Here is a 13,893-nt window from a genome sequence, read left to right as displayed (position 1 = left end):
CAATGCCTGTAGAATATAACACGGCTCCCTGGGATTCCACGGAAAATCTGTGGGTTCCAGCAGAGAAATCAAGTTTTTGGATTCCAAACCAGTTTATTTTTAAATGCTGACTCCATGTTGGTAGAAAATGCTGACCAGCGAACGCTGTTGGACCAGGACTGAACACTCTGAGACCAGTGGAAGCCAGTTTGACAACAGGGAACACAGTGGAAGGGATTTACAGCAGCTCCGACCAGGACTCACACTCCAGAGATGACACAGATGGAAGACAGGAACCGGAGAGGCGTGAAGGAGGGAGGAGCAAGAGGGAGGTCAGGCATCAGACAGGCAGCAAGGAACAGAATATTTTCACATCCAACTTCAACCAAATCAGAGTCAGTGATTGTTAGAACAGTTTGATGAGAGGGAATACAGGACCGAGGTGATTTACAGACCAAGACCAAGACTCAGACGCCGGGAATGAAGAAGAGATTGGCAGGTTCAGCCAGGGACGGGAGAGGCGTAAAGCAGGAGTGGAACAAGTTGGAGGTCGGGGGCATCAGTCAGCACCCACCTCTGGAGACCTGAGCAGGGGGTCCAACGTGGGCTACCAGGAACCAAATCCAGCAAGAAAACCACCTAGATGTTGTTGGATTGAGGACAGACTGGATGCTACTGTCCCGTCTTGAGTTACAAAATAGTATTATGAGAAAGGATGGGCAGGCTAGCTGGTTAGCATGCTAATTTGAACAGATCTCTCTGCAGTACAACACATAGACGTCTTTGACATAACATCAAAAGTGCTAATTCTTCACATTCTATTGATAATTTTAGCCCATTTTTGAATGTTTTAAACTAAAATTGTTACCTTAGCTTTTAAGAAAACCAAAGGTTCTGTAGAGAAACATGTTTATATTATTTAAATGGTGTCGGCACCCAGTCCTGAATCTTCAAGGCTGGATTTTGGGGAACTGAAATGAAACACAAGACATCTAGAATATTTTGCAGCCATAAAAGCTGCAGAGCCCTGAGTTCGGATATCTCTCTCAGAATTTTTATTTTTTTTTTTTTTTTGATTTACTGAAAATTCAAGGCTCATGAGATTCAATGAAGAAAGTAAAGAACCACGTTGGCATGAAGGACAGATGAAACAGGTTCCAGTAAACATCTTCCAGAAAGTCTGGGTGCAACATAGTTCAATATTATCTACACATTATTAATTATGAACTCAATGTGATACGATCTCATGTGATTATTTGATCTGCTGATCAGTTTCTACTGTTGAAATGAACGAGCAAACTGTAAACAAAATTAATTACTGAAGTTTTGTTTTTATTACGACTATTTTTTTACTGTCAATTAATCATCAAGTCATCTGCTGATTACTTTTACAATTAACTGATCAACTGTCTCGTCTGTCCATGAAATGTTTGAAACTGTGTTGGACATTTTTCTTCAGATTTCTCGTTTTGTCCAACAGTCCAGACAAGATTCAGTTTACAGTCAAAGAAGAAAAACAACAAATTCTCACAAAATCGCTGATTATTATTCCTAAAGATTATTTTCTTTAGTGATTTATCTGTCAATCATTTTTTCAATTAATCAACTGGTTGTTAACATAAAATTTCAGAAAATGTTTATCACCGTTTCCAAACGTGACGTCCTTAAATGTCTTCTTTGGTCCAGAACAAAGATTTTCAGTTTACTGTCAGAGACGAGTAAAGAAACCAGAAAATATTCACATTTAAGAAGCTGAAATCAGAGAATTTTAACTTTTTTTCTTTAAAAATGTCTTGAAAAGATGATCAAAATAGTAACTGATTGATTAAATCGTTGACAACTAATCAATTAATCACAGTTAAAGCAGAAGAGCTAAACACAGTTTATTTTTTTACATTTTATTTGGCAGGTATTTGCCATATTGTGGTACTCGTACATATCTGAGAACGTCTTTCTGAACACTGTGAGGTCAGAGGTCGGTGAGGTTCTGTCTCTTGCGAGCAGCAGAGCATGCTGGGAGTCTTGTTCTGCACTCAGCTGGTCGTTGCTCTGAAGCTGCTGATCCTCTTAATGCTGTAAAAGGTTCAGCAGCCTGAGCCGTAATGGAGCAGATTTACAGACCTCAGGCTTCAGCGGCGCCACACAGGTTTGTTCCTCTGCAGGAACGAGGTCGGCAGAAACGTCGACTCAAAGCCTCGAAAAAAGTCTTGATTTTAACACAAAGGCAGACTCAAACTGTTGCGTGACTTTTCTAAATCTCTATTAAAGTCCAGGGAATCCACTTTGTCTTTCTGGCCTCCAGCACAGAGCAGAGTCGTGCTTTCAAGGACAGAATAATCCTCGATAACCTGATCATCAGCTCCTCCGGCACCAGGCCAGGACAGAGACTCACCCAGGTCGACCCAGGCCACCGGGGCACCTATCCAACTACAGAGAGCTTTCCTGACATTCATCTGGGTTTAATTTAGTGCTGCACACTTTGACATTTTAACAAAACGCAATATGGCTTTCTGCAATTTTCGAACTGCAAGAGGCGCAATATGTGTCAAAAAACTTTTAGATGAATGAATGTGGAGGACAGAGACGTCCTGATTCCACTTTAAAAAAAAAACATCATTTGGATCAGATCCCTGCCAAACAAAAGATAAAAAAAACCCATCAATTATAGTCATTTCAACGTTTTTCAATCAAATTAAGAATAAAGATGTAGAAATGATCATTACCTCTATCATCACAATTGCAGTATCAGTCAAAATAGTCACAATTAGATTTGTTTTATTCTGTTTAACTTGATAAGAGTTCAGGTGTCGTCTCTGTAAGCTTTTAAAGCTGCAGCGACGATGTTTGGATGTAAGAACACGTGAACACTGTTACTCCACTGTGTTAGCTGTTGGTTTGTGTGACTGGTCTCTTATTTTGAAGTTCACAGGAAACTACTGAATGATGCGAGTGCTGTAACCTTTTTACTTTTATACAATGATGATGATGATGATGTGTGAGACAAGATCAGGACGGCAGAGTGGAAACTGACGATGAACTCAGGTGAGGCGTTAGAGTCGAGGAGAAGAGGCCGTTTTGTCCTTAAAGCTGCTAACTGATAGTCGTACAGGTTAGCGTCGATGCTAACACCTCTTCTGATAGTGCAAGAGAGATTTTTACAGTCCTGTAGAACACTGTGAATTCATTTTAACCAATCATGTTTTGTGTTGCCTTATCAATAAAAAAAGTTTTTAAACTAATGTCGTGTCTTTTATTTCAACTCTGACATCAACCAGTAAAAAAGATGATATGTTTTTTAAATGATTATTGAAGAGTCAGCCACAGTAAACATCACCACATACACAAACAAGATAAATTAATATTTATTTTTATTTAAAAATATACAAAAACAAACAAATATCTTCCATCGTTCAGTTCTTATTTGGTCCTCATGTTTTACTAAACAACAGGAAGTAGATTTTCACATTTCAGGTGAAATCACAGACACGACCCTTCACTAAGCCCCGCCTACAATCAGCAACTGTCCAGTCATAGCTCAACAACCTTAACTCGGGCTGTCAACCTTTTCATTTGTCTCCATGTTGAAGGTGTGCAGGAGACGTCTTTATTTGTCATGAAACACAGGAGCACACATGTGGTGAAAGGATTAAACTCTTCATCTGCTCCGACATAAGCTGCAAATGTCAGCATGTTAGCTGAGATGTAAGCTAGCTTTAGCCTCAGTCTGTTAGCATTAATGTTATATCATGTATGCAGCTGTTAGCTAACTTTACATAAACACTTTCACAGGGTTCCTGTTTTAAAACGTGTCAGATGGAAACATTAAAACATCAGCTGGACTCTCAGCTGACTCAAGTCCAGTTAGCATTAGCATTAGCATTAGCTTACATCAGTCAGCTACACTTATGAAATCTGCTTGTGAGACTTTATTTTAGCCACAAAATCCACCATCGTCAGCTGGAAATGAGAATCTAGTTTTGCTTAACTTCTCTCAATTATCACAGACCTCGTGTTTCAACAATTATTCACAGTTTTGATGTTAAATCTGCTGCTGTTATCACTGTAAACAGCGTAAATGTGGTGTGACAATAGAAAGCTTGACAGGCTCAGCAACAGTATCTAAGAGGGGCGGGGCTTAATGAAGGGTCAATTCAGTATGTTGATTCTATGATGAGCGGATGAAATTTTGACACCACTGACCGGGATGAACAAAGTGGGAGGACGGGTTTTCATCCTGCGTCACCACAAAAAGTTAAAACTACTTGCATCATTCCAGTTATGTACCACACAAAGTCAAGTGTTTCCCAGCATGCAGTGGTTCACAGGTGAAGGGAAGTGAACGGTCAGTTGTCTGGGTGGACGGCATTCAATTCTTTCCTAATCAAGTGTTTGACGAAGTAACTAACAGCGTCAGCTCCACTGCTTTGGTTCACCACGTCATGGTTAGAGGGTCGGGATGGGGGAAAGGAAACGAGGGAAACGGGGGACAAAGGAACCATCATGTTACACTTTGTCCTACCTTTCACTGCACCACATCTGTGACTGTATTGTTGTCTCTCCTACTTAATATATAAACAGTTAACAGCTGATCACAAACAACAACAAAAAATAATAATATTGTATCAGTTTCATCTCTTTAAAGTTGTTGCACGTTTGACTGTTTGGAAACAAAGACTGAAGCGGAGCGGTGACGAGTTTTAAAGGTACATACTGATTTTTAATTACAATCTATCTGCACCTGTTAACCTTAAAACCTGAAAATTATTCTTCTCATCTGGAAACTTAAAGCTTTTATTTTGAAAGAGTATTTGTTTCACCGACTCGCATGTTGTCTCATGTGAAGCAGCTGCTTGTTTGTTTCTATTAAGAGAAGAAAACAATCAAATGTGATGAAGCGCAGCACGTAACGTCGAGTCCGTCTGCAAACATTCATTATTGTGGTTGTATTGATGACATCATGGTGACATCATCAGGGGTCATTTAAGAAGCAAGTCGTGGTGCCAACTGTGACTTGTAACTCGATGTGGTAAAAAAAAGTTGTGTACTAAAACTGGTTTTATTTTGAAAACTTTCAGAGTGAACTTGTTTTTGTCTCTTATTGATCACAGTTATTGATCACAATTATTGATCACGGTGCACTCTGACAGGGTTCAATTCAGACCGATGTGACATCAGAGCGATCACACCGATTCTGAAATCAAACGCTGAAGTTTCCCGTTGATGTCAAAAACATTTTCTGCTCCGTCACTGCGGCGGCTGAAAGTGTCAGTCTGTAATGTCATCTGGTCTGTGATTGGCCAGTATCCCGGAAGAAGAAGAAGAAGAAGAAGAAGAAACATGAACTAAAAAACTAAAAATGTAGTCAGAAACACACAGAACATGTTCACCTGTCAGTCTGCACAGAGACCAGTCAGAGTCTGAGTGTACAGGTGTGTAACCTGTCAGGTTCAGGTGTGTGTGTAACCTGTCAGGTTCAGGTGTGTGACCTGTCAGGTTCAGGTGTGTGTAACCTGTCAGGTTCAGGTGTGTGTGTGTAACCTGTCAGGTTCAGGTGTGTGTGACCTGTCAGGTTCAGGTGTGTGACCTGTCAGGTTCAGGTGTGTGTAACCTGTCAGGTTCAGGTGTGTGTAACCTGTCAGGTTCAGGTGTGTCAGGGATCTAACCTGTGACCTGTCAGGTACGGGGCGGTGCGTCTCACAGCTGTTTGGGCTTCTCCTCCCTCAGCAGGCTGACGTACAGACGCAGGAAGGAGTAACTGACTCCCAGGGAGCAGTACACCGAGGTCACCAGCAGGGGGAGGAAGGGCAGCTTCTGTTGCCATGGAGACAGAGGGAAGACGATCTCACAGGCGATCGCCACGGCGACCAGTCCCAGCAGGTAGACGATCTCCAGAGGCTGGAGCAGAGAGCCCTGTCCACTGAGAGGAGAGAGGCAGTAATCTGATTACTATAAGGGTACAAAATGGACTCACTCAAAATGGAAGCACTCTGGGTATTGAAGTCTTTGTTATTGACACAAAACAACACAAGTTACAACAATTTTTTAATCTGAATCTCATCAGGAATTGTTATTGTCTGTCTGTATTATGGTCAACAAATCTCTGTCTGACTTCCTGTTTGTGGCTCTCAGCTCATTGGTTCATTCCTACTGGAGACATAAATCTTTAAAAACACCTCACTGATATAAAAGTTCAGTAAATTTTCAAAACAGCTGCTCATGGTAGTTTTCATACAATTTTATATTAAAGATGATTATAGTTTTAATCCCTTTGTGTTGCTGATGTCACGTAACTAAAAATGAGACCTTCCTTGAATTTCTCAGTTGTCTCTGACAGCATGTGGACTGATTTCTGTGTCCCGCCTCTCTTCAGCTCCCCTGTAGCACCAACAGTGAGCAACACGAGCTAACGTTAGCTTAGAAATGTCGACTAACGTCAACAAACAGTCGACAACCAGCACAACACACAGTCCAAAGTCAAAACTAATATTACTGCAAAACATGAGGAATACATTTTCATATTCTGGTTTTAGCTGGCTAATGTTAGCTAAAGTTACAAGCTAACGTGATCCACGATAGTAACTTCTGTATGAAGACAAACTGTGTTAATGTTGGCAACAATAAATGATGAGCTAGTGTTAGCCAGCTGGCTGTGTGGCTGCAGGGCGTGTAGAAAGTAATTTACAAATGTTAAACCTGTTAGCATCATGGAGTCACTGATCCAAATAAAATACAGAAACATTACAGACAGTAACGTTATTCTGAATATGATTATAGTTTATTTTCCAGCATTCAGAGTTTATTTCAGTGTTTGTTTACCTGTGAAGTTTCCTCAGAGCAGTGAAAGAGTAGATCACAAACATCAGCATCAAAACCACTTTGATGGGAAACTCTGCAAAACACATTTGACACACAGACTCACTTTGTTACGTTCAGGTTCAAACACGTGACTGAAAGGAGTCAAAGACAGTCAGGACACTAAAAGGGCCAAAAAGGATTTCTGAAAATGTTAAATTTAACTACTAACTGACAGTTTCTCTGACTTAGATGCTCTGAATCTGAATAAATAACTTAGATTTCACAACAGAAATGAAATATAAAACCAGCCTGATATCTAACAGACATGTTCCTGTCCTCTTCAGGTCAAAACTCTGTCCTGTCTGTCTGTCTGTCTGTCTGTCTGTCTGTCTGTCTGTCTGTCTGTCCCTGTCTGTCCCTGTCTGTCTGTCTGTCTGTCTGTCTGTCTGTCTGTCTGTCTGTCTGTCTCTGTCTGTCTCTGTCTGTCTCTGTCTGTCTGTCTGTCTGTCGTTTACCTGCGGGGGTGAAGATCAGCGGGAACAGTGAGTAATGACCTGTGGTGGTCAGAACCAGGAACATCCCAGCATCCTCTCTGCTCTCCACTGCCAGGATGCTGCAGGAAGAAAAACAGACAGATCACTTCAGACGTTCCAACAGGGAACATGGGGTTCTTTACTGCGATCTACTGGGTACTGTGGTACGAGTGAACGTGACACTGACGTGAGAGGCAGGATGGCGATGAGGACGGCTTTCTCATGGACGTGCCAGCCGAACATGAAGGAGCCCAGAGCGCAGAGCAGCAGGCAGCGCAGGAAACCCCGAGCACCACGAGGACGCCGCCAGATGGACGCCACCGCCGGCTTCAGAGACGCAGAGTCAGAGGAGAGAAGAGACAGTTAGACAGGTTTCTTTACTGCAGTCTACTGGGTTTGTTTACTGAAATCTACTGTGATCGACAGGTATCCATTCATAAATAAACTTGATGAGGACGTCCAAAATAAACTAAAGGTTAAAAGTTTGTTGTGACTCACCAGGATGGACAGCAGAGTGCAGACGAGCGTGACCGAGGGAGAGACCGAAGGCAGGACCGAGTGCTGAAACTCCTGAACCAACCCACCTGTCATGGAGGCTCGAGGAAGCTCCGCCTCCTCCAGCAGCCTCAGACGAACACCTGAACAGGTAGATGGATCACAGACAGCTGTTGTGTTGAGGATTTTTAGATTTGCTTCTCAGTGTCTGACACTTCAAACATTCAGAGCTGAACAGAGAAAAACTAAACTAATAAAACTGATCAGAGAGTGCTTGTGAGGAGGCGGAGTCTCACCGAGCACCGCCAGGCCTTTGTCCAGCACGTTGTAGAGGGCCCAGATGTTGGGGGCCCAGTAGGCGTGACAGAGGCCCCGCTTAAAGGGGAAGAGACGGGACAGGACCTGAGGGAGCTGACCCTGAAATAAATGAACACAAACTCATCAGCTCTCAGAAACGGCAGTGGTTTTTGCCTTCCCACAATCCTTTGTAACACTTCTGCACACGCTGTGTGTCCCAGCTTAACACTTCAGACTCATTTCAGTGTGTTATTCTGAGGTTTTCTGTTGTTAAAGTTTTGGTGTTCGGCGACTCTTCAGCAGAGGAAGCCAAATCAGATTCAGATATTTCTACAGTTACTGTGTGTGTGTGTGTGTGTGTGTGTGTGTGTGTGTGTGTGTGTGTGTGTGTGTGTGTCTAAATGATATCTGTGTGCACAAAACTTTTTCACACATGCACATAATAATTCTACAGCTGTAAAACTTTTTTGGACATGTGATATCCAACTGCTGGCCGTGAAAATATTTGCAAACATCATTTTAAGAGCTCAAAGTCTTTATGACCCTGATTTGTCTCCGTACAGACTCACCATGGCGATGAAAGGGCCGAAGGACAGAGCACAGACAGACACCACGATGCCGCCCAGAGCGAGCAGACGGAGTGGACTGAAACTCCTCCAGCTGACAGAACCGTCTGCACGAAAAACAACTCACACTGTGACTTCACAGAACTTAAGGACAGAAAAGTTCACATTGCTCAGAAAGATCTTATGTTTGGATGTTGTCAAGTTGGATGAACTCTGATTTTGATTCTTAGGGTCCAACCATCAGCATCAGCTGTGTCTCACTACAAGCAAAACTGTAGAAATGCTGACAGACTCCAGATCAGTCGAGGACCAGAGTCCTGCTGTCGTACATGATCACGACATCAAACAGGTCACTTCGTACAAAGACTTAAGGGTCCATACTGATAATGAGTTTAGCTGGCATACAGAGCTGGTGAGTGTCTGTGAGAGAATCCATCAGCGCCTCCATTTCCTTCAAAGACTCAGAGTTTTTGGAGTCTGCAAGAATATTATGTAGATTTTAGAGCGACAGTTTTACGTTACAGTATCAGCAGCTGGTTTGGGTCAAATCTGAAGCCCAGGTTTTCAGTCTGGTCATGACAGCAGGCCCACGGCCCCTCACCCCCAGGATCGTTCTGAAGAGTCCACCATTAGGCAGAGCAACAGGATTCAGTCTGACACCTCTCATGTGACTCTTATTAACTCTGATAAGAGGTACAGGTTTCCTTCATTTAAACACAACCGGTACAAACACTCATCCATCCCTCTTTCAGTTAGGATGCCTTGTGGACAGCTGGAGTCCCACCATCTGCCTATCTGCTGTAGGTAATGAAGACGGAGTGTTGCTCTTGTGTCTGAGTGTGTAATACTGTGTAATACTGTGTAATAGTGTGTACTAATGTGAGTGTATGTGTGTATGAGTACCTGGGGAGCAGCAGTATGTCCCTGTACTCTGTCCCAGCATGAATGTGAGGAATGTGGGAAACTGATTTTACAGTCTTCTATCACCATTAGCTAACAACCTGAACATGTGACCCATTTAATGTCCTTATTTATTCTTTTTTGTACTGTAATGTCTGGTTTGATGCAGCTTTTCCTTTATCTGAGACAAATGTCTCCTACAGGAGACAAATAAAGGAACCTTAACTTTATTAACTTGTTTTATAACTTGTGGTGTGTGTGTGTGTGTGTGTGTGTGTGTGTGTGTGTGTGTGTGTGTGTGTGTGTGTTACCTTTGTTGTCCTGAGTGAAGCAGTAACTCCTCAGCAGGTAGATGCCGTAGGCCGGAGCCACATACAGGTAAATGTGCTTCAGGTTGAGTAGGATGGCGAACAGCAGCGCCCCCTGCAGGTGTTGAGACTGTTCAACACAAACAACACAAACATCATTTGTATGTCATAATAAAGGTATATATCACATAAGATCAATCTTTATTGACACAGCTGTTTCTGTTTAACACCACATGGACTCATTAACAGCGAGCGGTCGGTGGTCTCAGGTTCGTACCTGCAGGTGTTTTGCCACCGACAGCAGCAGGAAACCAAACAGGAAGCCGTTATACTGGAAGTGAATATCTGAGGGAGGATGTGAAGGATCCTGAAGGTCAGCGACACCAAACAACGACGACAGGTGATCAAAACTTCACACACAGCAGATTAATGGTTGGAGTGTTTTATGTTTTTCGTTTCATTTCGGTTAATTAGTTTGTCCAGCTGTTCCTTCCTTTGTTGTGCAAAATTTATTTTAAAGACAAAAAATGTTTAAATTTTTAACGGTGCAGGTATCCTGTTTTTTAAATGATAAACTGTCGAGCTGTTTCAGGTTCGATGTTCTCTCTCAGCTGCTGAAGGATACGGTCGACAATGAGGAGGCCAAAGTTCCACAGCAGCAGAACAGCCAGGACAAAGGACGGCCGGTTCAAAACATCCCGAGAGCCTTTCTGCTCCTGAACGCACCTGCAGCACCTGGAAGGAGAGAAGAGGATCAAGCTGCTGGAAACAGGCGCCGTTCACTGAGAGAAACTGTGACAGTGTGTTAACGTGACTTTAGGGAATCAGCTGTGTCTGATGAGAAGAGGTTCAACTCTGAGTCGAGACTGTGGACTCACTCTCTGACAGAGAAGATGAAAACCACGTCAGTGAAGACGACCGACAGCCTCTGGAACAGGACCGTCGCCGGACTGTCGTAGTTCAGATTCTCCACCTGCAGCATGTTTCTGTCGAAGTGCTGAGCCACCTGAGACAGACCGAACTCGAACCAGGCGAACAGAGGAGGGTAGTCCAGAGTCCACTCTGACGTGTTCTGCAGGGAGACAAACCTTTTCAGCTAGTGATCAATCTGGCAATCATTTTTGTGACCAATCGATTAGTTGTTTGGTCCATAAAATATCAGAAAATGTTGAAAAATTAATCCTGTCGCAATCTTATCAATTGAAAAATAGGTCCGCTCTGCGCTCCACCTGTTTTCACATGTTTGAACCCATTTTTCAACAAGTGATCAATCTGGCAATAATTTTTCCATTAATGATTAGTTGTTTGATCCAGAAATGTCATAAAATGTTGATCAAAGTCCAAGATGACGTCCTCAAATGTCTTGTTTTGTCCACAACTCAAAGATATTCAGTTTACTGTCAGAGAGGAGTAAAGAAACCAGAAAATATTCACATTTAAGAAACTGAAATCAGATAATTTTTACAATTTTCAACATGCTCTTCATGCAAACTGGACATGTTGACCTTTCGAGCTAACATTAAGGTTTAACTGCAAAATGCAGACCTGCCTGTCTCAGCTCAGGAGACTCCAGGCGAAGCCGCTGATGTTAGTCAGTTAGATTTAGGAATAAACACGATGCCACACGTCACACTGACCTCATAGTACCACCTGGACACAGGCAGACTGTGTGTGATGGCCAACCAGTTCCTGTGAACCTCGAAGTCTGTGGAATGACTGACAGACAGACAGACAGACAGACAGACAGACAGACAGAAGATTAACAACAGCTCCCCCTGGAGGCAAAGTCACACCAAACCCCTTTAAAAAAAAAACTATGTTCTGTACTACATGTCAGTATATGTGCAAGAAGTCTGGTTTTATGTGACAAAGCCCTGCAGATCATTTACTGTTTTTAATCAATGAAGTTTGGTTGGTTTGTGGAAAGTGATAATTCTCATATAAGAATGGTTTCTAGTCAGAAAGGCCTGTCTGACAGAAAGATAAAATGGTGAAAATATTCTTAAAAAAGTAGTGTACACTTAAACTGATACCGATTGAAAAATAAATCAGTTTTCATTCCTTTAAAGTGACAGTTTTGATTTTTTTGAACTGGGTCAGTATGCCCTGACTTTTCCAAATCAACCAAACTCAGTTGACAAAATCAGCAATTTTAGCTCACAGAACACAGGAGTTCTGTTTGCTTGCTTGTGTTATTGAGAGACTTTGGTGTTTTAAAGGGTTAGTTCAGACTCACTGAAGTGTCACAGTACCTCAAACACACTAACAGATGGATGCAGCAGCAGACCAACAGCTCCTGTATTCTGTGAGCTAAAATTACTGATTTTATCAGTGGAGTTTGGTTGGTTGGCAGAGAGTGATATTTGTCTTATATAACAGTGACTTCCTGTCAGAAAGGACTGTCTGACAGAAAGGTAAAGTGGTGAAAATATTCTAAAGTGTACACATGTGCTGACCCTGTCCACAGAGGGACACTGATTAGCTTCCTACACCGGTACTCCTGTGGATAAGTATGACATCTATCCCTTTAACCTTCCATGTGATGGAGTCACAGGAGTGTAGAATAATAAATAATAGAATAAAATAAATTTGGAAATATAAAGAAAAATATATACAAAAAATAAGAGTTTATTTATTTGTATATGTTTGCTTCAAATTTAAATCACATGTTTATGTTTCTATATAAATTATTTTGTTTTTAATTTATTTTTCCTTATGGTTTTCCCTGTTGCTATTTCTAGAGGAGCCAAGCTGTCAATCAACTGGCTTTGACAGGCAGGGTAAAAATAAATGATTATTAAAAAATAAATGAACTTCAAAAAGAATAATGCCTGATACAGAAAAAAAGAGAAGTTTATATGCAAAAATAAAACGTATATTCTTGTAAACAGATAAATGCGTACGGAAATAAATGAACAAATAATGTGAAAATAAAATGCTTATAATTATTATTTTACACTTATTTATTATTATGTTATACATCCTTACATTCTCTCATTTATTTATTATTTCATTTATTGCTCCTCATATTTTGACATGTTTTAAAATGTATTTATTTATTAAATAATTTAAACACTTGAGCCAGAAGTACCTTAGTATAATTAATCTGTATGTGATTTAACAGCTCAGGCTCGTTTGGAAGGGAATCCCAGGACCACGAAATATCGCGAGAGTGACAATTTTCACCCAAACTATGATCTTTCTCTGAACCTAAACAACTCTTTTCGGTTCCTAAACCTGCACAGATGATAACAACAGTGTTGTCACATTATAAAACATCATTGGTTTGTATAAGCTGCACAATGAAAAAACAACGCGCACAAATCTCGCGAGAGAAGTTTCCTTCTGGACACGACTACAACTCAGCCTCAAAACGAGCTTCTGATGACAAACGGCGCCATCTTGTGGCTGTTTGTCGACATGAGCGGGAGGTTAATAACACGTCAAGTTAAAGTTACAACAACAAACAATCTGTGTCACCTCATATGAACTTCATATAACAAACAGCTACGCACACATTCTGTCCTCTACCAAACCCAGAAGTTCCACCCATAAACTGCTGCTTTCGTGTTCATATTTCATTTAAAGTCTTAAATCTTTCCTGGCTTGTAACGTTAATACTCGGTTTGTTAGCATGATGCTAACAGGCAGCTGTTCAATGATCGTAAATCAGCTCAAACTGTCGTAAGAAGCTGAACGCTCAGTGTAAATAAATCCCATCAAAGAATTTTTACTCACTATGCGTTGATAAAGAGACATTTGAAGACAGAGACTCCCAGAGCTAACACTGGAAACCAGCTCCAACTGTCCACCACGGCCGCCGCCATGACACCCACGTCTCTGACGCCTATAAACAAAACTTTATTGACAACTGCGGTGCTGACACTGTTGGGGGTAACCATTCAGATATATTTGATGTCAAATCATAAACTCAGGATTTCTGAACTTCCTTTGTAAAATGAAATACTTCTGTTGTAATTATGTGGAGCCTCTAAAACTGAGTTTTCTTAGACTGGATCA

The 13,893-nt window shown here is 41.5% G+C and overlaps 1 protein-coding gene across 1 annotated transcript; it reads right to left on the bottom strand.

Moving 5' to 3' along the window:
• Positions 1–5,093: 5,093 nt before the first annotated feature.
• On the bottom strand, positions 5,094–13,755 carry alg8 (ALG8 alpha-1,3-glucosyltransferase). The gene is made up of 14 exons (XM_084730204.1): positions 13,612–13,755; positions 11,511–11,589; positions 10,752–10,945; positions 10,499–10,608; positions 10,151–10,218; positions 9,877–10,003; positions 8,669–8,772; positions 8,099–8,219; positions 7,806–7,945; positions 7,495–7,634; positions 7,290–7,387; positions 6,796–6,868; positions 5,643–5,896; positions 5,094–5,266 (listed from the first exon to the last, which is right to left on the bottom strand). Exons 1-13 carry the CDS (start codon positions 13,698–13,700, stop codon positions 5,674–5,676), a joined length of 1,566 nt encoding a protein of 521 aa, XP_084586330.1. The 5' UTR covers positions 13,701–13,755; the 3' UTR covers positions 5,094–5,266; positions 5,643–5,673.
• Positions 13,756–13,893: the final 138 nt, after the last annotated feature.

Source organism: Lutjanus erythropterus, chromosome 11 (genome assembly GCF_056507025.1).
Source record: "Lutjanus erythropterus isolate fLutEry1 chromosome 11, fLutEry1.hap2, whole genome shotgun sequence".
Lineage (NCBI taxonomy): Eukaryota > Metazoa > Chordata > Actinopteri > Lutjaniformes > Lutjanidae > Lutjanus > Lutjanus erythropterus.
Note: the sequence above shows the minus strand (reverse complement) of the source record. Positions and strands in the feature narration are given on the sequence as shown.

What these genes read in the sequence shown, in the direction of transcription:
- alg8 (XM_084730204.1), bottom strand. Translation starts at nt 13,700, where the DNA reads ATGGCGGCGGCCGTGGTGGACAGTTGGAGCTGGTTTCCAGTGTTAGCT. An exon ending in ATCGCCATCCTGCCTCTCAC is followed by an intron (nt 7,388 to 7,494) that starts GTCAGTGTCACG and finishes TTCTTCCTGCAG; the next exon opens with CATCCTGGCAGTGGAGAGCA. An exon ending in GCTCTGAGGAAACTTCACAG is followed by an intron (nt 5,897 to 6,795) that starts GTAAACAAACAC and finishes CTCTCCTCTCAG; the next exon opens with TGGACAGGGCTCTCTGCTCC.